The 23,251-nt window shown below is 46.4% G+C and overlaps 1 protein-coding gene across 3 annotated transcripts in view; it reads left to right on the top strand.

Moving 5' to 3' along the window:
- WWC1 (WW and C2 domain containing 1) overlaps positions 1-23,251 on the top strand; it is a 151,093-nt gene that overhangs the window by 76,177 nt on the left and 51,665 nt on the right. For all 3 annotated transcript variants that reach the window (XM_032337093.1, XM_032337092.1, XM_032337094.1), the window contains 3 exons: positions 6,275-6,478; positions 17,541-17,617; positions 18,976-19,055. In XM_032337093.1, the coding sequence (XP_032192984.1) occupies positions 6,275-6,478; positions 17,541-17,617; positions 18,976-19,055 (361 nt within the window). The remainder of the gene's footprint in view (positions 1-6,274; positions 6,479-17,540; positions 17,618-18,975; positions 19,056-23,251) is intronic.

Genomic DNA, 23,251 nt, shown 5'->3' with positions numbered 1-23,251 from the left:
CTTCACTAAAGACATACAAATGGCCAATAAACACATAAAAGTATGCTTTCAGCATCAGTCCTTAGGGCAACGCAAATTAAAGACTACAGGGAGGTACCACTCATACCCACTGTAATGGCTAGAATGAAAAAGATGAACAGTGCCAGTCGCTGGTGAGGATGTGGAGGAACTGGAACTCTAATACATTAAGGGTGAGAACGTCGATCAGAACCAACATTGTGGGAACTAACTTGCCAGTTTCTTACAAAATTCAGTATATGTTTGCCATACAACCCAGCAATTCTACTGCTGGATAGTTTTACCTGGGAGAGATGCAAACAGATGCCCATATAAAGACTTGTGCATGCATGTTCATTAAAGCTATTCATAATAATCCACAACTAGAGGGATGCCTGGGTGGCTCAGTCATTTAAGCATCTGCCCCTTGATTTTGGCTTAGGTCATGAACTCAGGGCTCTGGGATCAAGTCCTGCATCAAGCCCTGAGCATCAGGCCCCATGTTCAGTGGGGCGTCTACTTGAGAATTCTTTGCCTCCCTCTCCTTCTGCCCCCTCCTGCTCGTGTGTGTGCTTTTCTTCTCTCTTTCTCTCAAATAAATAAATCTATTTTTAAAAATCCCAAACTAGAGGGAGGCCTGGGTGGCTCAGAGGGTTGGGCCTCTGCCTTCAGCTCGGATCATGATCCCGGGGTCCAGGGTTCGAGCCCCACATCGGGTTCTCTGCTCATCGGAGATCCTGCTTCTCCCCCACGCTGCCTGCCTGCTTGTGATCTCTCTCTCTCTCTCTCTCTCTCTCAAATAAATAAATAAATAAATAAAAATAAAATCTTTTTTTTTTAAAGAATAAATAAATAAATAATAATAAATTCCAAACTAGAAACAACTTAAAAGTTTATCAAAAAGTGAATTATGATAAGTTCACACAACAGAATATTATTCAGTGAGGCTCCTGGGTGGCTCAGACGGTTAAGCATCTGTCTTCAGGTCATGATCTCAGGGTCTTGGGATCGAGCCCCACATCAGGGCTCCCAGCTCAGCAGGAAGCCTGCTTCTCCCTCTCCTCCCTGCTTGTGCTGTCGCTCTGTCTCTCTCTCGCAAATAAATAAAATCTTAAAAAAAAAAAATTTATTCAACAATACCAAGAAACAGGTCAGCGATAAAAACAACATAAATGAGGGGCACCTGGGTGGCTCAGTCGTTATGCATCTGCCCTTGGCTTGGGTCATGATCCCAGGGTCCTCAGAGCCCCACATCAGGCTCCCTGCTTGGCATGATGCCAGCTTCTCCCTCTCCCATTCCCCCTGCTTGTGTTCCCTTTCTCACTGTCTCTCTCTCTGTCAAAAAATAAATAAAATAAAATCTTTAAAAAAAAAAAAAAAACCCAAACAAACCATAAATGAGTCTCAAAAGCCTTAGACTGAGCATGAGAAGCAAGGCCCAGGGAGCACACGCTGTACGGGGTCCATTGATACCAAGTTATAAACAGGCAGAAGGGGAGGGAGGAGGGCGTGGGGGGCTACTGGGAAAAAGAGTACAGGGATTGTTAGGGCAAAGGGAATGTTTTACACATTGATTCAAGCAGTGGTTTATGATGTACACGTTTGTCAAAACATAGTGAACTATATACGCTTCAAAAGCCTGCACTTCATTGTATTTAAATGATGGCTTAGTAAAGTCGATTGAAGCAGTGTACTGATGCCCTCTTCTTACTGCAGACCAATTAAATGGAAGTCTCTGGGGTAATCCCAGTGTGCAGCCAGGCTGAAACCAGTATTCTGATGTGGGGTTGTGTGTTGTTTGTCTGTGTGTGCATTCATCTATCTGTGTTGGTTCCTACTGCAAGAGATCCTGGGCCACCAAAAATGGTAGCCAAGCCAGCCTTCAGCGGAGGTTGTCCTGTTTGTTCATATTCCAAGGAGTAGAGCCTCAGCCACAGGGCAGGCACTGGAGGGAGGGTTCATCCGGGGGGCCCCTAGCTGTTTGTCCAGGGCCCAGCGTTACAGCGAGCGCTCTGGTGGGTGGTCCGCGCTGGAACTCAGCATCACACCAGCCAGCCTTGCCTGCCAGCCTCAGTGACCACTCAGCCCATCTGTGTTGGCACCTCTTAGAGAGTGGTTTTCACCTTTGGTGACACATTGGAATTATTGGACAAGCTTTGCAAATTGCCGTTGACTCATTCCCACCCTGCAGAGATTCTGATCTAAAACCTGGGCATCAGGAGTGTTAATATATCGTGGAATGATTCTCATGTCGCAGTCAGGACTTCTCAGGCATGTCTGCGTTTCAGAGTCCCCTGGGGAAGCTTTTCCAACTCTCAGTGCCTGGCTCCCACTCCGAGAAATTCCAATGTAAGTGTTCTGGGGCAGAGTTCTGGCTGTTTTGTGTTTTTGGTTTTTGTAGCTTCTCGGCTGAGTCTACTACACTGTCAAGACCCAAAATTACTGGATGAAGTATGAACTTTTTTTTTTAAGCAGTTTTGCTGAGAATCTGGGGGAAGAGGCACTTTCATAGGCTGTTCATGAGAATAAAAATCGATAAAACATTTTGGAAGGTAATTTGGTTGTATCTTCCCTCTAATAAGAAATATATCCTGCAGAATTATCACACAAGTTCATAAAATTATGTTTTTAACAATTGTCACTACAGTATTGATTGTGGTAGCAAAAGAACTGAAAACAATCCAAATGTTTTCCCAGTAGTGGTCTGGGAAACCACTAACACCTTCCAGAAGTCAAGCCTAATGCCATAGTGTAGAATACTATACAACTATTTAAATGGTCGAAGTAGATTTTAAAAAAAAATGTAAAAATAAATAAAAACAGCAATAAAATTAAAATGATAAATAACAAAAAAGCTGTTACATCTGTACCCACAAAGAAAGATAAACATGATATATCATTTGCAGATTACAGACTAGCAGACGGGACATGGGGCCATGTTGCACTAAAAATAAATTAGTGCATATGGACACACATGTATAAACCAATTTATGTATCATCAGAAGACAGTGTCTCCTAGTGTGTGAGACTCCTAGCAGCAGTTACCTCCGAGGAGCAGGACTAGAGACATGGAAACTCTCACTTCCTACTTGATAAATTTGCAGTGGTAGAATTGTGAGATTTTCCTTTTTTGTGTTTTTCAGTATTTTTCCTCAAAAATGTAGATTTTTAAAAGTTACAAACTTTAGAAAACATCTCCAGCCTGGCCGAGACCAGCTGTTTCTTTTCTGTGTCTTTTCTCAGCTAGAGATCTGAGGCTAGTGCTCGAGGGGCACTCAGCAGCCGTTGAATCTGAGGGAGTCCACATCTACTGATGGGACACGGGGCTCAGCTTTTTTTTTTTTTTTTTTTTTAAGATTTTATTTCTTTAATTGACAGAGAGAGAGAGCGCAAGGAGGCAGAGTGGCAGGCAGAGGGAGAGGGAGAAGCATTCTCCCAACTGAGCAGAGAACCGATGTGGGGCTTGATCCCGAGACTCCGGGATCATGATCTGAACCAAAGTCAGATGCTTAACTGACTGAGCCACCCAGGCACCCCAGGGCCCAGCTTTATAAATACTTCCCCTCTTAATCTTTTCTTGCAGATGTTCCTCCTCCGTTCTTGGTGGAAAGGTTGCAAAGCTTTTCTTAGGAGAAGCAATCTTGTGGCTTCTGCCAGCAACCTTCAGACCTGGTTTTCTTTCCCAGAAAAAGGGAGGAGGAAGAGCTAAAGGTATTGCTATTTGTGGACAGTTTAAAAACTGGTCCCACGGGGTGCCTGGGTGGCTCAGTGGGTTAAAGCCTCTGCCTTCAGCTCAGGTCATCATCTCAGGGTCCTGGGATTGAGCCCCCCATCGGGCTCTCTGCTCAGCAGAGAGCCTGCTTCTCTTCCTCTCTCTCTGCCTGCCTCTCTGCCTACTTGTGATCTGGGTCTGTCAAGTGAATAGATAAAATCTTTAGAAAAAATACCAGCATGCTCTTTAAAAAAAAAAAAAAAACACACAAAAAAAACTGGTCCCAGAAAATAGTTTGAGCTTTACTCTCAACCACTGTTTATTTACTTTACCTGGGCAGAAGAGCTGTATGGCTTCCTAGGAAGCAGGGAGGCAGGGCCCATTAGTCTCTTTAGTAATTATAGGAGTAGATTCGGAGAGGTTAAGCAGACTGCTCATTGTAACACAGCATTTATTGGCAGGAATGAAAACTTGACTCTGCTGCTTTTTTTTTTTTTTAAGATTTTATTTATGTATTTATTTGAGGGAGAGAGAGAGCATGCAAGCAATGGGGAGGGGCAGACAGAGAGGGAGAGAGAGAACCGCAAGCAAACTCGAACGGATCACAGAGCCCAATGCGGGGCTCCATCTTACAACCAGAGATCAGACCTGAGCTGAAATCAAGAGTCAGGTGTTTAACTGACTGAGCCCTGCCCACCCCCCCCCACCCCCCCCCCCCGCCCCAGGCACCCCGGCCCTGCTGCTTCTGAAATCATTCTCCCTATCCCTTCTTGCTTTCATTGGAAATGCTCATTTGGTCCTGCTCGGGAGAAATGAGAGCTGTAGGGCCTGCAAAAGGTGGCATAAACTCAAATATCCCAGGAGTCAGATTCATGACACAAATGAATGAAGGAGACCAGGAGACTGATGGACAGCACGGGTCTGCGGCCAACTGTGGCCTCAGCGTGGCTGGATCTTCTGAGAAACCAGACACTAGGATTCTAATGTGTTGGTCTCCCCATTTACAATACTAGTTACCAGCTCACAATTAGTGAAACACTTAGGGTTAAGCAACACCTGTGTGTATACTGGCTGGATTCACCACATGGTCCTAATGGTACTGTTTCCAGTGTGTCAGCCCCTCCGAGCCCCACCCACCACTGGGAGCTCTCTGGAGGGTTGGCAGGTGATGGGCACTGATTCTTTGACATTGATGTGACCTCTTTCGTGTCTGCTCGGCTGCCAACTGTCCCTTTTTAAAAATGTCTATCTTTTGGGGTTTTGACTTTTTTTCCAAATGATCGCTGTATTTACTTACTCTATACATCATTTTTTTTTAAAAGAATGAAGAAAAAAATCCTACTACCAAGACATCTCTACTCTCGACAACATACTAAGTTTTCTCCTAATCTTTTTGACAATGTATGTATTATTTGAATAATCATGAAATTCTCTATGAAGTTTACCCCCTGCACTTCCACTCGCCTGTCAGAGGCTCCTTTCCACTTCATCCATATTTCTTCGAAGACACTTTAGTGGCTGTGGCAGTGAATTATGTAAAAATACAGCAGACCTATTTGGCCAGTTCTTTTCCATGTGACCTTGAACAAGTTATTTGACCTGTGTCTAGATTTTCTCTTTTGAGTAGCAGGGGTCATAACAGAATCTGCTCTTTAGGGTTGGTGTAAGGCCAGTGGGGGTAAAGAGATATAAAGTAGTTAGAACAGTGCTTGGCATTCAATTAATGTGAAATAAGTGCTAGTTATTATTCTCATTATTATTATTATTATTATCCTGATTCGGTACAAGTGCATCTTTACCTGACTCCTTTATTATATTTAATAGTAAATTACTATGGGGGAATTATTGATCTAAGGGTGTTCACATTTTAAAGCTCTTAATTTACACTTCCAGCAGGGAATGAGGTCCCTATTTTTTCCACAGTCTCTAAGATATTATTTACTTCTCTTTACTCGACCAGAACAGTTGACCTTAAGCTTCTCTAATGTCCTTCAGCCTCTGTCTAGATTAGAACTCAAACCTGTTTACACAGGTGTAAAATTAGCCTCACCATCAGGAGACAAGCTGGTATCTCGCACTGTCCTTCTCTTGGCTGTTCTGAGATGGCTTGACTTTGGGTATGGAAATTGATTCTGGTTTATTTTGTGTTTGCTTGTTTAATCCAAGTGGAGAGTCACTGTTGTTTAATAGATAAGTTTAACCCATCTGCTTTCTTTTTTTTTTTTTTTTTTTTTTTTTTTTTTTTAAAGATTTTATTTATTTGTCAGAGAGAGTGAGCGAGAGCGAGCACAGGCAGACAGAGTGGAAGGCAGAGTCAGAGGGAGAAGCAGGCTCTCTGCAGAGCAAGGAGCCCGATGTGGGACTCGATCCCAGGACGCTGGGATCATGACCTGAGCCGAAGGCAGCTGCTTAACCAACTGAGCCACCCAGGCGTCCCAACCCATCTGCTTTCTATTGTGATTTCTACTTACTGTGTTTTTTGATTTCTGGGAGTGGATTCCACAGGCCACCGAGCCAGCAAGACATTTGTGAGGTGCTGATTTGGGTGTTTGGGGTCTGTTCCAGAAACCACCCAGATCGAGGACCCCCGGGTACAATGGCGGCGGGAGCAGGAGCACATGCTGAAGGATTACCTGGTGGTGGCCCAGGAGGCCTTGAGCGCGCAGAAGGAGATCTACCAGGTGAAGCAGCAGCGCCTGGAGCTCGCGCAGCAGGAGTACCAGCAGCTACATGCCGTCTGGGAGCACAAGCTGGGCTCCCAGGTCAGCTGTGAGTACCTCCCCCACCCACGCCCCGCCAGCCCCCCTGCCCGGAGCTCCAGGCTGTGCTCCGTCCAGCCTGGCTTGCCTCCCAGTGCTTCCTGTCTCCTTCCATCTCTGCTTCTGCTGCAAACCACTGTCCTCTCCCACCGCCGATGCATTTCCTGCTCCTGCTTGTGCCTTTCAGTGATTCATGAGCCGTTGTCATTCCATTGCTTTCATCTGTCTGCAGTCATCTCCAGCTGTACCAACTGCTCGTTGGGCGACAGAGCTCCTCACCGAAAGGGGTGTGGGGAGTAGGGAGTTCATCCTTAATGGATGGAGTTTCAAGTGGGGCAGATAAAAAAAGTTCTGGAGATGGATAGTGGTGATGGTTGCACAGCTGTATAAATGTACGTAATGCCCCTGAACGGGACATTTAAAAATGCTTAAAGTGGTGAATTTTATGTTCTGTCATATTTTAGCACAATTTAAAAAAAAACCTTCAGTGGCTTCCTGTCATTCCTGCCATGGCCTACACTGCCCTTAGTGATCAGGTCCCTGCCCGCCACGCCCACCTCAACTCTCGCAGCCACTCCCTGCACCTCGGGCTCATTCATGAGGCTCCAGAGCCCCCTACTCAGCTCCCCCAGCCTGCCCTGCATCTTTCCGCCTCAGGGCCTTTGCTCTTGCTGCACCCCTGCCCAAAATGCTCTTCCGTCTGTCCATTTGCACAGCTGGCTCCCTCTAACCCTTCCGGTTTCACCCTGCTGGTCTCCTTCTTCCTGTCAGCTCTGAGAGGCTTGTTTCTGACAACTGCCTCCACAGACTCCCTTCCCCCGAGTTAGCCTCTGCAATGGCTCTCTGTTTATTCCCTTCATAGCGTGTGTCACGAGACGTCTGCTTACACGTCTGTGTTACCTCTGCAGGCGTATTCACTCTGTCGGGGTGGGGCTCCTGTCTCTTGAGCTTATGCTGGTATCTCCAGGAGAACGGGCATGTGGGGTCCCCGTCCTTCATTCCCAGGGCGCTGCCAGATCAGTATCTGTACAGGAGCCCACTCACCTCTTGCTCTGTGTTGGGAGTTTTTTTGTCTCTTACCACTATTTCTAATAACCATTCCATCCCCACGTTTATTGAGTGCTGGATACATGTGGGGCTGAACTTGCTGTTTCACTGAATCCTCACTGCAGCCCTGTGGGCAAGCACAGTTAATCTCCCCTGCGTAGATAACAGAAACAGGTTAGAGGGGTCCGGGACACGCGCAGGGTCTTAGAGCTGGCGAGAGGCAGCGGTAAGTTGTAAGCCCATCCCCTCTGTCCCTCCAGCATTTTTACTATGGGCCAAGTAAGGGCCTTACATTAGGCCATGCTGGTAGGATGGCCATGGCTTAGCTGGGTCACTGGACACTTCTCCTGTGTGAAGTCTACACTCTGAGAAGTTCAGTGCACCCAGGGGGAAAAAAACCTGCCTAGTTCCTGCCTGTCCCAGCCCTGCCCTTTTCCTTGGTGACCCGAGCAAACCCCCAGCATCTCGGATTGTAGAAGAGAACTTCATTATACACATTAGCTTTTTCAAGGTCAAGTAATATCCGAGAGACTATCCTGAGCATTTGAGCACTTAATCTGTTTTAGGCAGCTCAGGCGGCCTTGACAAAATCTCATCAACTAGGTGGCTTAAACAACAGAAGTGTTTTTTCCCATAGTTCTGGAGACTTGGTGTCCAAGATCGGGGTGTCAGCATGGTCTGGTTCTGGTGGCAGATGGCTGTCTTCTCACTGTGTCATCACCTAGCAGAGAGACAGAGACAGCATGCTGTCTCGTGTCTCTTGTACAGTCACTAACCCATCAGGAAAGCCCCACCCTGGTAACCTCATCTAAACCGAATCCTCTCCCAAAGGCCCATCTTTAAACACTGTCCCATTGGGGGTTGGGGCTTCAACATATGGATTACGGGGGCAGAGGACAGAATTCAGTCTGTAGCATTACCTTTGCCACAGCCCTAGCAGGGAGATACTGTTGTCCCCAGTGAAACTCGGGTTTGAAGAGGTAGGGTCATTTTTTTCTCTCTGAAGTCCTACAGTCTGAAAGGGACAAGTGTGTATAAAAGCAAAACTTCCTAGTTTTTCTAGGGGACAGGATGCTTTTTACATGGACCCAAATGATCACCCCACAAACCACTTCGTAATTTGAGAGAGTAAACTGTTATTTTCGCACGGGAGAGAGCTGCAGCCACTGCCTTACACAGGTGTAAAATTAGCCTCACCATCAGGAGACGAGCTGGTACCTCGCACTGTCTGATACGAAGCAGTAAGAACGGCATGGAGGGTTCTTGACAAAAGCGCTTGCCACCGATCAAATCATCAGGACGCAGCCAGACAGACCTATAACATGGACTACCCTACAGGATAATCGGCCTGGACTCTTTGGGGGTTAAAAAAAAAAAAAAAAAAAAAAACCTGAAAAACCAGAAAAAGGGGAAATTATTCTAGACTTGAAACCAAAAAAAAAGCTATGGACGCATAAACCAAATTAAATGTCTGCAGACTGATTAGACCCTGGATTGGGGTAGAGGGTGGGAAGCAGCCATAGAAGATGTTCTCGGGCATTTAGAAGGTTGTCTTCAGTGCGATCATCATGTTGCGACTATGTAGGAGAATGTCCTTGTTCCAAAGACATGCACAGAGCATCCTGTTTGCAGCTTCATTTCAAAAAAGCAGGAACGAAAAGAAACAACGGTGCCGTCAGTGTAAGGGAGCTGATCAGTAGCTGCCGATGACACATGGGCAGATTTGAATAGGGTAAACTTTCATTTTGGGTCACCATTTTTAATCATCATTCATTCGTTGAGGGCTTGCTACAAACCAGGTGACCTACTGAAAGAATTGGAGTGGACCGAGGGATGGGTAGAACAAATGTGGGAAAATGTTAAAAATTGGTGGACCTCTAGGTAAAGGAGGACATAATTATATTATTCTTTCAAATTCTCTGTACATATAGTTTTCAAAATAAAAGTTCAGGGTGGGGAAAAGAGCCAAATGGGCAGGAAAAATGCATTCCCACAGAGAAGCCTGCGGTGGGAAAAGGAAGTTACTGGACTCTGAAGTCAAAGGGCCTGGGTTCAAATCTCCATTCCACGGCTACTCTGTCCTCTTGGGGAACATGCTTCACATCTCTTTACACTTGAGATTCCTTCTGTTTAAATATGGAATGTTAATAGTCCCCTCGTCTCCTGGGCTCATGTCAGAGTTTCTCAGCCTCAGTACTGCCTACATTTGGGGCCAGATAAATCTTTATTGTAGGGGCTGTCCCGTGTATTGTGGGATGTTTAGCAGCACATCTAGTCTCTACCCACTAGATGCTGGTAGTAGCCCTCCACCCCAGGGTGGAACAACCAAAGATATCTCCAGACATTGCCAAATGTATTCTAGGGGGGTGCAGAAATACCTCAGCCAAAAACCAATGGTATAGGTGAAACAATACCTTTAGAACATGTTAATGGCTCAATATTCTTCTTAGCAGGAAACACTTCACATAATATTTTGAGAGTGTGGACTCTGGAGCTGGACTGCCTGGGCTCAAATCCAGGATATGCAACTCACCAGCCATGTAACCTTGTCCAAGTTATGTCACTTTGCTCTGCCTCAAATTCTTCATCTATAAAATTGACATAATAATGGTATCACCTTCATTGAGGTGTTATGGGGCTTAAATTTATTAACAGATATAAAGCACTTTGAATAGTACTTGTCATATTCTTAAGCTCTCAATAAATAATAATTATTTGATAATTATTAGTTCATTGGCATTGAAATGATGAAAAATTTTAATAGACCTATTTGTTCTTATTTTAATAAGAATAAATACATGATCAGTGGTAGGAAGTAATGATACAGTCCTATCATTTGACTCTTGGATGCTCCCAAGAGCTCCACCAAGTCCAAAGGCACCACTGATTTGAATGTTAAAGAACTTCCATAGGAAGTGACTAGGGTCATCTCAGGTAACTAGATCTGAGATCCAAACCAGCCAGGAGTTGGGGTGTCTCCAGCCCAAGCATCCTAGTTAAAGTCTCATGACTTTCTTTGGGCTTTATAAGCCAGGTCTGCCTTCCAAGTCAAACTCTGCACCATGTTGCTGAACTGGTGAGATCACATGCCTTGCTTCTAACTCAGATGTCCTGCCCAGGCTTGTGAGAGTCTTGCCACCTGGCCTTGGCTGCAGTGGGGACTGGCCATGGGTGGGCCCCTGCCCTGGGAATGGAGACTTTGTTGTCAACTCTCATGCAGTCTCTAGCTCCACAGAGAAGGAGAAGAGTACTAACATTTAATGTGTACCTATTATATTCCTGCAGGGCAATTTGATGGGCATTCCACATATGTTATCTAAAGTAACCTTCCCTCTCTGAACAATCCTTCAAAATACTGTCATTCCCATTTTACACATCAGAAAACTGAGGCCCAGACAGGGGAAGGAGCTGCTCCAAGGTCACACTAGTAAAAAGTGTCAGAGCTAGCCTTCATACCCAGGAGTATCTGACCTCAAAAACACTTCTCTTAATGCAAATCAACCAGTCAAATTCTAAGGTTCTTATGTTACATTTGGGTCTTCCTGTCCTCTGAAAGATGGGAACTCAGGAAAGCTGGGTTCTTTGGGACCTCATCACATTCCTTCTTCTCTCTAGGCCTTGGTCTCCCATGTGAAAAAGAAATCATTGGGAACCTAGCAGTTAGAAATGCCATTTTAACCAGCCACCTAATCTCACTCACTCCTGAAACAAAGGAAATATCAAATAAGAGATTTTTTTTGAAGAGTACATGTACAAAGAGAGAGACCTGGAGAAAAAAGAGCAACAACAAGATGTGGAAGCTGGGAATTAAATGAGCAGGTGACAGCCTGTCTGATAGACCCAAGAAAAGAGAATACGGGCCAGTCACAAGAAAAACCAGCACTCTGGTCCATGCAGATCACTGGCAAAAGCTGTGGGGAGAGGAAGGCCTGAAATAAAGATGATTGGATGAAAGCTGTTTTATGAGAAGGACTACCAGATCTCCCCAAATTGGCTCAGCCCATCCCCAGCCTGGTGAAAGACTGGAGAGGTTTTTTTTGTTTTTTGGGTTTTTTCCCCAGAAGAATAAATATTCTCTGGACTATGGGATATAAGGCAAGTTCAAAGCTGGGGTGAACCACAATGAAAAGTGAGATGTGAACATGGACACACAGGATTTAAGACCTGAGCTTACATGCACCACTTCGTTCCCCAGAATGGTGCCAAGCTCTTCCTGCCTAGGCTGGACAGGAGGAGCAGAAGCTAAGGAATCTGACCAGATAGAAGAGATGGGAAGATGTTCTGGATGAAACAATCCCGTCTGGGGCACCTGGGTGGTTCAGTGGGTTAAAGCCTCTGCCTTTGGCTCAGGTTGTGATCCCAGGGTCCTGGGTTCGAGTCCCACATTGGGCTTTCTGCTCAGCGGGAAGGCTGCTTCCCTCTCTTTTTCTGCCTGCCTCTCTGCCTACTTGTCATCTGTCTTTCTGTCAAATAAATAAATAAAATCTTAAAAAAAAAAAAGGAAAGAAAGAAACAATCTAGCCAAAGCATGTACCATGTAACCCACGGTAAACAAACTCCACCTTGTTCTGGTTTTGGGGTCCCATTCTTAAATGTGAGCAGACAGCTAAGATTTTACAAATCTGAGGAAAGCCTCTGGCATGAAAAATAGATGAAAACAGTGTTCATAGCAACAACAGCCACAGTCGACAAACTGTGGAAGAAGCCAAGATGCCCTTCAACAGACAAATGGATAAAGAAGATGTGGTCCATGTACAGAATGGATTACTCAGCCATCAGAAAGGATGAATACCCAACCTTTGCATCAACATGGATGGAACTGGAGGAGATTATGCTTAATGAAATAAGTCAAGCAGAAGAAGACAGTTATCATATGGTTTCACTTACTTGTGGAACATAAGGAATAGCATGGAGGACATTAGGAGAAGGAAAGGAAAAATGAAGAGGGGGCGGAAATTGGAGTGGGAGATGAACCATGAGAGACTATGGACTCTGGGAATCAAACAGGGTTTTAGAGGGGAGGAAGGAATGGGTGAGCCTGGTTTAGGTATTAAGGAGGGCACGTATTGCATGGAGGACTGGGTGTTATACGTGAACACTGAACCATGGAACACTACATCAAAAACTAATGATGTATGGGGCACCTGGGTGGCTCAGTGGGTTAAGCCTCTGCCTTCGGCTCAGGTCATGGTCTCAGGGTCCTGGGATTGAGCCCCGCATCAGGCTCTCTGCTCAATGGGGAGCCTGCTTCCCTCTCTCTCTGTCAAATAAATAAATAAAATCTTTAAAAAAAAAAAAAAAACTAATGATGTACTATATGATGACAATATAACATAATAAAAAATTATAAAATAAATCATATCCATTACCCTCTGGGGGAAAAAATAAATGTGATTCAATACAAAAAAAAAAAAAAAAAAAAAAAAAAAGAAAGAAAGGAAGGAAGGAAGAAAGAAAGAAAACAAGTGATATGGGTGGGGAGGTGCTTGGAGGGACCAGGGAGTCCACATGAAGAAGAAAACCTCAAGGGAAGCTACATACCCATGAAACAAGAAGAGGGTGCTACATTTTACAGGAAGGAACACTCGCACAACACAAAAGAGCCTTTAGAAATTAAAATATAATAGCAGAATTTTAAAATCCGTAGGAAGACTGGAAGGTAAGACTGAAGAAATCTTCTAAAAAGCAGAGCAAAAATAGAACAAGATGGAAAATGAGAGAGAGAGAGAAAAATAGAGCACCAGGCCAGGAAATCTATCAGAGTAATAAAAGTTACAGAGAGAGCAGAGGAAACAGAGGAGAAGGAGCGTCAGGTAAAATAATTTCAGAAAAATTTCCTGGAACAGATGGAGGAGAGTTTTTAGGTTGAAAGGGCTCTCATTGAGCACAAAGCATGAAAGTCAGCTCACACCAAGACATACCCATGGTGAAACTTCAAACATGGAGCCATCCGAGATCCTGAAAGCTTTCAGAGAGAAAAACCAGGTCACACAAAAATTACCGAAACTCGGAATAGCTCAACAGTAACACTGGAAACCTAGAAGACAATGGAGCCATGCCTTCAAATTTTTAAGGAAAATCACTTCCGACCTAGAATTCTATATCCAGCAAAACTACCTTTAATCAACTATAGGGTAGAACAAAGATATTTTTAGACAGGCACGATTTCAAAAGTTTCTTCCCCTTGTGGCCTTCTTTTCTTGGACAGCTGCTGGTGTTCTACTGAAAGAGCTAGTAGGAGGGGGAGACATGGTATTTAGGAAAGAGGAGCAAGGTGAGGAGGATATCTCAGGGCGCCTGTGGGGCAGAGAGAACGACCAGCTCACGTGCCCAGGCCAGGCAGTGCCAAAAGTGGGACCGGGCGGGAAGCTGACCGGCCGCGCAGACCCTGGGAGGGGAGGCTCAGATAACTGGCAGAGCGTGAGGTGGAATCTGTGAGAAGTTTGTAGAAAGTGAGCAAGCATAAAAATGACAATTATTAACTCTAGGAAAAATAAACCCCCAAAAATCTGCTGGAAAGGAAAAGTAAGCAAAGTCAGCTGCATGCCTTTGGCCCAAGGAGTGTTTACAGAGTAAAAGTAATACAAACACTGAAGATGGCTTTTACCGAGCCTGCTGTCTGTGAGGACGGGGGCCGGGGAAGGGGGCACGGGTGCTGGGACAGGGCTGCAGAAGGGAGGGAAGCTAAATCCCTGGCCTCCAGAGAGAGAAGTAAGTAAATAATGCCTAAACCAAAAACACCATGTTGCTTTTTTTTTTTTTTTTAAGATTTTATTTATTTATTTGACAGAGATCACAAGTAGGCAGAGAGGCTGGCAGAGAGAGAAGGGGAAGCAGGCTCCCCACTGAGCAGAGAGCCCTACGCAGGGCTGGATCCCAGGACCCTGAGATCATGACCTGAGCCGAAGGCAGAGGCTTTAACCCATTGAGCCACCCAGGCACCCCGCTGCTTTTTGATAACCAAGAAATGAACTGAACATATTGAAATGACTCCCTTTTGAGGAATGAGATATGGGATAGGTACCTATGGAATGTTCTTTTAGAGCAAAACCTTGTACTGTGTGGGACTGTTAAATTGGTGTTTGTATATAACTTGAATAAAAGCTTAACAATTAAAAATGATAAAAAGGTGGGCAGTTAAAGTCAGCCTTTACGGTCCAGTTTGAATATAAGATTCCTTGGCTAGAGGAGTAGTGAAGGGACAGAGGTCCAAGGGGCGGGAGGTTAAAGATTTGTTTCTTGATTACAGTGCTGGTAAGGTGAGTGTGTTCACCTTTTTTGTTTTTTTTCCTTTGCTCCCAGTGCAAAAAGGTGGTTTTATGAAAGCATAGGGGCAGGACCCATGGGTAGAAAGAGCTCAAGTGTGTTTCTTTTTTTTTTTTCAAGTGTGTTTCTTTGGTGAAAATTAATCCAGCTGCACACATGACTTGTGCACCTTTCCTCGTGTATTTTTTAGTAAGATAAAATGTTTACTTAAAAAATAGTATCAAGCCACATCCCATTCAGCAGCTCGGTGGTACAGATAGTGCACTTAGCAGTGGTGCTCCAGATCAGAGAAATCCAAGCCCCCCAGTGGCCCAGTTGGTGGTAGTCTCTTCTTTTTTGGGTTCCCGTCCCTCCAGGATTTTTGAGTATGCCCCAGGACCACTCCATGTTCTGCAGGTCAGCACTGGGTGGCGTTGCCGGTCCCCACAGCCATGCTCTCTCTGGTGGGGTAAGGTCTCGCAATTTTTCCTGGGTCCCCAGGCTGCTTCCATGCTCACCTTTACCGTTCCCTGGAGTGTCTGTCGACCCCAGTCCAGCAGCATCTCGGGACAGCAGAGGGTGTCAGCAGAGGACAGCGGAGGCAGGATGGGCCGCTCACAGAACAGACACCCTCCTTCTTGAGCTCGCCCCATCTTCCTCATCAGTGACTCTCTCCACTGTGTTTTTACAGTTGATCAGGGGGTAACAAATATCAATGACCTTAACATTTTGTTGAAAAGTGCCTGTCTGGGAAATGTGGCTTAAATCAGCCTCCAGCTCTGTATCCAGCCAAGTCCCACCCTGAAACCCCTAACTCCAGCAGCCACCAGGGAATTAGAAGGGCAGGAAATGAACGCTTCCAGCTGGAAACAAGAATCTGCATCTAACATCTCTGTTCCACGCTCACAAGGAGGACCGCAAGGTTTCACCCACTCAACCCAGGTGTTCCTGCCACCCATCTCTTATAGGAAAACCCAGCCCCCACCTCCTCCTCTTCCTCACTGTAAACTGGGCAGGAATGTAACACTGCCTTTGGTGCAAAACATCTTTTCTGTTATTAGGCAGAACACTCTTATTTCTCCTCTGCTGAACTTTTCAGTGTTACATTTTAACTTTCCCGCCGTGTGATCGGAAGATCCGTTCCAGTATTTTAACCAGATCCAAAGAGCAGTATGCCCTTCGCAACTGTCACTTACACCTCTGGACCCTGGACATTGCCACCAGTCCCTATCCTCAGAAAACGCTAGGTGCCAGCAGGTGATCTTGCTGCGTGTACACTGTTGCTACACTGTTGCGGTAACAGTGGGGGGTGGGGAAAAGGGTGGGGGAGGATGGAATTGCAAGTATAGTGGGTTTAAGGCCCCACGGGAGAAACTTCCCCAGCCTCCATACCAAGAATGCCAGTCCTTGTCCTGAACAGTGAGGTTGTGTTTACATTAAGGGCACCATGAATCTTCCATCGGGCCCCTTTCCCTCTTCACAACACCAGTTCGGAAGCTCAGAGTCAGGCTGTGGCATCTGGTGAGGAAATGGGACCTTCCCTGTTTGCCTGAGCCCTAACTAACCTCACACCCATGGGTGTGCTTCCTCATTCTTGTTTTTCCTTTGTCTCATTTCTCTTACTTTAAATATATTTTACTCTTGTGCTCATTTTTGTAAGTCTTAAGATGTCTTTTCAAGACCTAAATACTATTTTAAAATTTTAAAAATGCAGCAAGAATACAACGACGTAATAGAACTGTGGATAAACAGGGCGCCTGGGTGGCTCAGTCGGTTAAGTGTCTGCCTTTGGCTCAGGTCATGATCCAAGGGTCCTGGGATCGAGTCCCACGTTGGGCTCCCTGCTTGGCAGGGAGCCTGCTTCCCACTCTTCCTCTTTCTGCCCCTCTCCCCCTGCTCATGTTCTCTCTCTCTGTCTCAAATAAATAAAATTTAAAATCTTAAAAAAAAAAAAGGAAACAAGGAATTGTCGATAAGCAGTGGAAAATAACTTGTGAGAAAAGATTATTGTATTGGGGTGTTGGGAGTAATTTATTTTCCCTTAAAAAGGGAATGAGTAATTTATTTTCCCTTAAAAATGTATATTAATATTGCAAAGTATGATAAAAAAATATCTAGTAATTTTTTCTGATTGTAAAAGTATGTTCATCTTAGAAAATGTAGAAAATAAAAATACAAAAATGAAAATATTATTCATCATCTACATCTCTAGATATCAATATTATCTTTTTGGTATATTTCTTTCTGTGCTTTTTTTTAGATGCATCTGTGTGTGTGTATGTGTTAACTGTATATTTTCCAAATTTAAGTAACTCTTTATTGCTTTTTTTGTACACTATTGTTTTCAGGTAACGGCACGTTTTTGAACATTTTCCCTTGCTTGAGATTTCTCTGCACCATCATTTTATCTTACTTGTTTAAAGATTTTACTTATTGTTTTGAGAAAGAGAGTGAAGGGAGGGGGGAAGGACGGAGGGAGAAGCAGAATTCCTGCTGCACAGTGTGCCCGACACAGGGCTGGATCCCAGGACCCTGAGATCATGACCTGAGCTGAAGGCAGACGCTTAACCAGCATGCGCCATGATTTTAAATCACGTCAAGTTGTGTTGTCCTCGTTTATGCACGCACCCTGTTTACGCAGCACATTGCCCCCTTTGTTGGACATTTAGATAGTTCACTTGTAGTCATTATTTTCTGGGTTTATGTAGATGGCCAAACAAGCCATCTTTACCAAAATGTGTTTCTTCTACAGAACTTTTTTCTTCTCTTTCTCGTTGCAGTGGTGTCGGGTTCATCATCCAGCTCCAAGTATGACCCTGAGATCCTGAAGGCTGAGATTGCCACCGCGAAATCCCGGGTAAGTCCCCTTTGCCCGTACTGCGGAGGGGGGGTCACGGAGGCAGCCCCAGGCCCCTTGCCCATCCGCCCACAAGACCAGAGCAGGTGCTTCCACCAGGCAGTGGTGGCCTGTGCCGACCGCCAGGATCCCAAATGATAGCAGGGGCGGCAGTTGTCCCAGTAATTGTGCTGGTAACCACAGCTGCCATTTCACTGCATCCCGGCACAGGGCTCAGGGCTATATGTCTCGTGTTCTCAAAGCAAGCCCATGAAGCAGCTATTGTCCGCGTCTGCACTTTAGTGATGAGCACACACAAGCTGAGGGGAGCTGAGGAGCTCGCCCGGGGTCACAAGGACTCAGGCTGCCTCCACAGGGCTTCACATCATGTGCTGTCTTTCTAGTTGTTGCATGCTCTCCATTGTCTTATTTAACTGCTTCACCATAATGACTTCCTGACTTCTTGGGGATTAATAGGATCCCCATTGTCCTGATGTGGAACGAAAGCACAGCAGTTAAGGGACTTGCTCAAGAGAAAGCCAGTATTTTGAACAGTGGTTCAGTTACACTTCGAGTAGGTTCTCCAAATTCACATGCCTGCAAGAAAATGTGAAAGGGGGCAGTGGGTTTGGGGTGAAGCAGGAGGGATTGGTGGGAAGTGAGTGACCGAGAGAGCTGGGCCCTGCCTAAAGGTGTAGTTGAGCTGCAGCCCATGTCCCACTGGGGCCATGCTGGAATGAGGGCTCAGAGTCAGCAGACCTTCTAATTTTAGAAAACTACTATACTTAGGCTTGTTATAGGAAATCTCTCAATATTTCATTATTAGCAGTTAACTTTTTTTATTTAATAACTACAAGCCAAACAAAGCATTCCTGCTGGTCCAGTCTGGCTCCATGGGCTGTGTCTTGCCTCTTACCTCTATGCCCAGCACCCCTATACCCATTACCTGCTCTAAGTAATGCACAGCCCTACGAGTGACCATGTTTCTCATCTGTCTGAATGGGAAAGGGAGGCTCAGAGAGGCAAGGTGGCTTGACAGAGGTCACCCGGCTAGGCAGTAAGAAGACTAAGCTCTATCTCAGGTCAGGGAGCACTGTCCATCTCCTGTTTCCCTCAAGTGAGGGCTGACCCGGGATGACCTGCAGGATAGCCAGGCTGGGCTGCCGACTGCATGAGCAGCTGCAGAGACCAAGGCAACATCACTGACCAAGGCAACATCAGTGAGGGGAAGGTGTTAGGACCATGGGGCCCAAGGGATATCAACCTGAAGCATTATGTAGGGGCTGTGGGGGGCTCTGGGATCCCCTTGGAGGAGAAGGCAGCCTGCGGTTCCATATCAACCTCTGATCTGGCCCCATCTCTGGTCTGCTGCCATCCAGGTCAACAAGCTCAAGAGAGAGATGGTTCACCTCCAGCAAGAGCTGCAGTTCAAAGAGCGTGGCTTTCAGACCCTGAAGAAGTAAGTCCACTGTGTCTGCAGAGTGTGGGAAGGTCCCATCCTCCCCTGCCTGCCCCTGTCTGTCTCTCTGTAAGGCCACTCTAATCATTTGATTCCAGCTGTCCGCTGGTATTTACCGAAGATACTGTCTCCCAGGGTTGAGGTGTGGGAAGAGAAAAGGGGAATCATTTCTTTTTTTTGGAAGATTTTATTTCAGAGAGAGAGCATGCAAGCATGAATAGGGGGAGGGGCAGAGGGAGAAGCAGACTCCCATCAAGCAGGGAGCCTAATGCAGGCTCCGTCACAGGACCCTGGGATCATGACCTGAGCCAAAGGCAGACGCTTAACTGCCTGAGCCACCCAGGCGCTCCAAGGGAAATCCTTTCAAACCAGAGTTCTCATTGTCCTCTGAATTCCTGAAGCCACTAAAGTCTGTTCCGTTCCCTTGAGTTTTACCAGGCAGTCACAGAAACAAGTTTGCTAGGCATTTCTGGTCACCTGTCTCATCTCCTCCGGAAGATCCAGTAGGATCTGGTACACACACAAACAAAACACAGTCTTCTTTCCCCTGGCCCCTAAAGACGAGCAGCTCATGTGCCCCACTGAAGGAACAAGGCTCTCTTCCATAACACACAGATCACCAGACGAGCGTGCCCAGCGCCACGCTCACTATACTCTACGGGCGACTTACGGAGTTTCCAGGGTAACTTTGACCAAATGGAATGTTGAGAAGCTGACTTGCCACCAGCAAAGAGCTCTGTTGTTTCCTTAGAGCAGGTGCATTGATTCCTATTATCATTAAAACACTAGCTAAGATTTGCTGAGCAGTTTCTCTGCCAGGAAGCACTTTCAGTGTTTCTGCCTGGGTGACCTCATTTCATCCTCATTGCTACTCTGGAAGGAATGTTCTTGTAGGAAACCGAGTCCCATAGTAGGTGCTCAGTAAGCACTAGCTTCTTGTTGTGAAGAGTCACACAGGCAGCGAATACTTGTGTGTTGAGTCATTTTCAGTGCGTCTAGTAGACTCGGTGTACAGTCATTGCGGTGTCTGGGGGCCTATTGGAAGCCCCAATGCAGGCATGCAGTCCGTTTCTCCATTGTAAGGGACATCTCACTTAGATTCCCAGGGAGGCCGCATCCCTACACACAACTGCTTCTCTAGTCACTTGCCTTTTCTCCCTCTCTCTGCCTGTACCTTTTCCTCATCCTCTGAATCTCAGATCCATCCCCACCACTCTGTGACCGCAGCTCCAAACCTTGGGATGCCTGCCTCCAGGCTCTGTGAATCAAAGGAACTGTGACCACTCTCAGGGTTTGGTTGGTTCTTATTCCCATCTTCCTATCCCCCACGCCCTCACGGCCTGGCAGGGGAGCTACCATGAACTTCCCCACACACAAGGTCTAAGAAAGCATAGATTGTAATAATACATTTTTGTACTGTAAATTATTATAAAATACAGTTTTATATATGTGTGCTTATATAGATACATACGTTATTAATATACATCTATGTCCATATGCCACTGACAGTCAGCAAGAGCAGGAATATGAGCTTAGGAAAGTCCTGTTTGTGACCTATAAAGCAAATAGCCTCATGAGCCCTCCAGATTCTGAACACATAGTTTAAAGGTTAGTCACTCCCATGTCATCCTACCGCAGGGGCCCTCCCCCACCTTCCTGCAATCCTCAGAACCTTCTGGTTAGAACATTTCCCATTATTCTCTGAGCCACCACAAACCTGTTTTACCACTTTGTCACCCTGTAGCAGCATTGAAAATTCTTGTTCTTTGGTAAGCTGACGCTGAAACCCCAAAGACGAGCCTCCTTTTTTGCCTCCTCCCTCCGCCCAACTGATGTTTGATATCAGGCCCAGATAAGACGCATGGCAGCCCTGACCGCCCACACCCCTTACCCGAAGCTGGCTCCGTGTTCGGCGTGAGAGAAGGCATCTGCTTTCTTGCGCATCTTGGCAGAGAGGGTTAAGAATGTAGCTTCAAGAGGCCGATGGCCTGGGTTCAAATCCCAGTTCCCTGGGACCTTGCAAAAATGACTTAACCCCCTTGAGCTTTGGTTTCTTTATCTGAAAAGTAAGTGATTATGAAGATGAAACAGAAACATGTGACAGTGCCTGGCAGTGAGTGTAAGGTCAGCAAGGGATGTGGGGGGTGACCTCCTACTACTTACTGGCTTCGATTTGGGGAGGAACTCTTAGCCCCAGACTAAAGGCTATGCTGGGCAAACACTATGCATCAGTCACCTCAATTCACTGTCTCTTCCCCTTTAAGAGAAGTTTTTGTTCTGCCTTGTTTTAGAGATGAGGGCACTGATGAGGTTGAACGTAGACCTTAGCCCGTCACCCCACCCCCACCCCACCAGTAAGCAGCAGGGCAGAATTAGAACCCAGGACTGTTGTGTTTTGCCACTCGTGTGCTAATACCTTCCTTTCTGGCTTCATCCTTAATAACCCCCTCCTGACACCCAGAAAACATGAGGCCTTTTTCCATGTGCTTTGGGGTCTTTTTCAGAGGCTAGTGGTGGGAGGTGGTCTCGTCCCGTCTACCTCTCAGCCTCTTCCCTTCACGGAGCACGGGAGAAGGCGAAACTCATCCAGCTGTCATGACCATGTTCATGGTCAGCAATCCCAGTTTTAAAAAAGGGAAAGCCTGGTGAGAATTGAAGGACACCTCTATGGCGACTAAAAAGGAAAGTCGAGATGAAAGCTCAGTACTTGGGTCCATCAGCTGCCTCGAGCCCTTGTAAATAGGAAAGAATTGAGAGACTTGGTATGTCCTCTGTTGGGGAGGAGGGCCATGCGGCGTCTTTCCCCATGTCCCCAGAGCCTCCTTGCCCAGGTGAGAGTTGCCTGAACAAGACCAAAAGGAGTTGGCTGCTGTCAGAGCCTTTGCCCTGCTTCTCTGTGGCTGTGCTGTGGCTAGCGGGTGTGTGACTCTCTGGACAGCTGCGTGATTTGGAAATTCTAAAACACACGCAGCCCACTACACCCTCCCCTCCCCTACAAACACACAACTTTTCTTTCCCTTAAATAAAAAAAGAGAGAGAGAGAGAGATTCATTCACTGAGCACATAATGGAGACCCTTTGTCCCCCCCCCCCCCCAATCCCAAGAGTGTTCCCTCTTGGAGCTCCTCTCTGGAGCCAAATTCCAGAGCCTGGGTTGCTAAGGCCCCTGAGAGAAATCAGGTAGAGGCTGTTTGAGGAGTCTAGGGCACAGCAGACAAACCGCTTCTGTCTCATCCTGCTGAGGATTCAGAGCCTTCCTCATCCTGCTGGCAGAGGACTGCAGGGCACAGCCCCCTCCCCGGAGCCCCCAGCCCCGCTGGAGCAAATGGCATCTCTCCTGCACCCCTCCCCCACCCCCGACTCGGGGCACGGCCACCTCCGGTCCTGGGGGACCCTCCTCTCCACAGAGCATCTCAGGCAGGCCTCTGCTACAGAAAGCTCCCTTTAGACTAATTTTTCAAACTAAATCTGAGACCAGTCTTAGCCAACCTGGCAGGCTTGCTCAGGCCCAAGTCCTCGAAAGGAATAGACAGGCTATTTTTAGTGGGGACACATAAATGGGGCTTTGTTTTCTCTCCACGGAGGCTGACATAACGGACGGGCAGGGGGAGGGCCGTGCTGAGACCCGGGTTCTCTCCCTCTCTCCTGCTTGAGGCACAGACAGACCCAGAGGAAAACCTGCTCCCACCACCATCAGTGATTCCCCACTCAGGTTATTTTTAGCCCAGGACAGTTTGGCCTCTAGCAGGAAACCAGAGAGGAATGCCTGTGAGCGGTTTCTCATCCTGAAATAATGGGTTCGTGGTGTTCCCTCAGACTGTAAGACTTCCTTTTCTCCACTGGGGACTGAGACCTCAGGCCTAGCCTTTGGGGAAAGTGTGAAGCAGTAAAAATCATCTTTTTCCTCAGAAGCTCTTCCACACCACAGCCTCCTTCCCCAGGGGACCCAGACCTCCACTATCTGTGGTTTGGTCTGATCTTCAGAAAGTGACATCAAGACCCTTAATTTTTTTTTTTTTACTCTTTTCCACCACCAAAATGAACCTGGATGGAGTGCCTCGATAAGCTGGTTTGGTCCATACACCCTAGTCCACCACCTGATTATCCATCCTTTATCCTGTTTGACATTCCTAACATTTTCGTGAACATGAGCTGGGCAGGTGACCTTTTCCAGGTGTTTTCAGAGGAGCAAGCCAA

This window comes from Mustela erminea, chromosome 3 (assembly GCF_009829155.1).
Source record: "Mustela erminea isolate mMusErm1 chromosome 3, mMusErm1.Pri, whole genome shotgun sequence".
Lineage (NCBI taxonomy): Eukaryota > Metazoa > Chordata > Mammalia > Carnivora > Mustelidae > Mustela > Mustela erminea.
The sequence above is the reverse complement of the archived record's forward strand: the minus strand, read 5'-3'. Positions and strand labels throughout refer to the sequence as shown.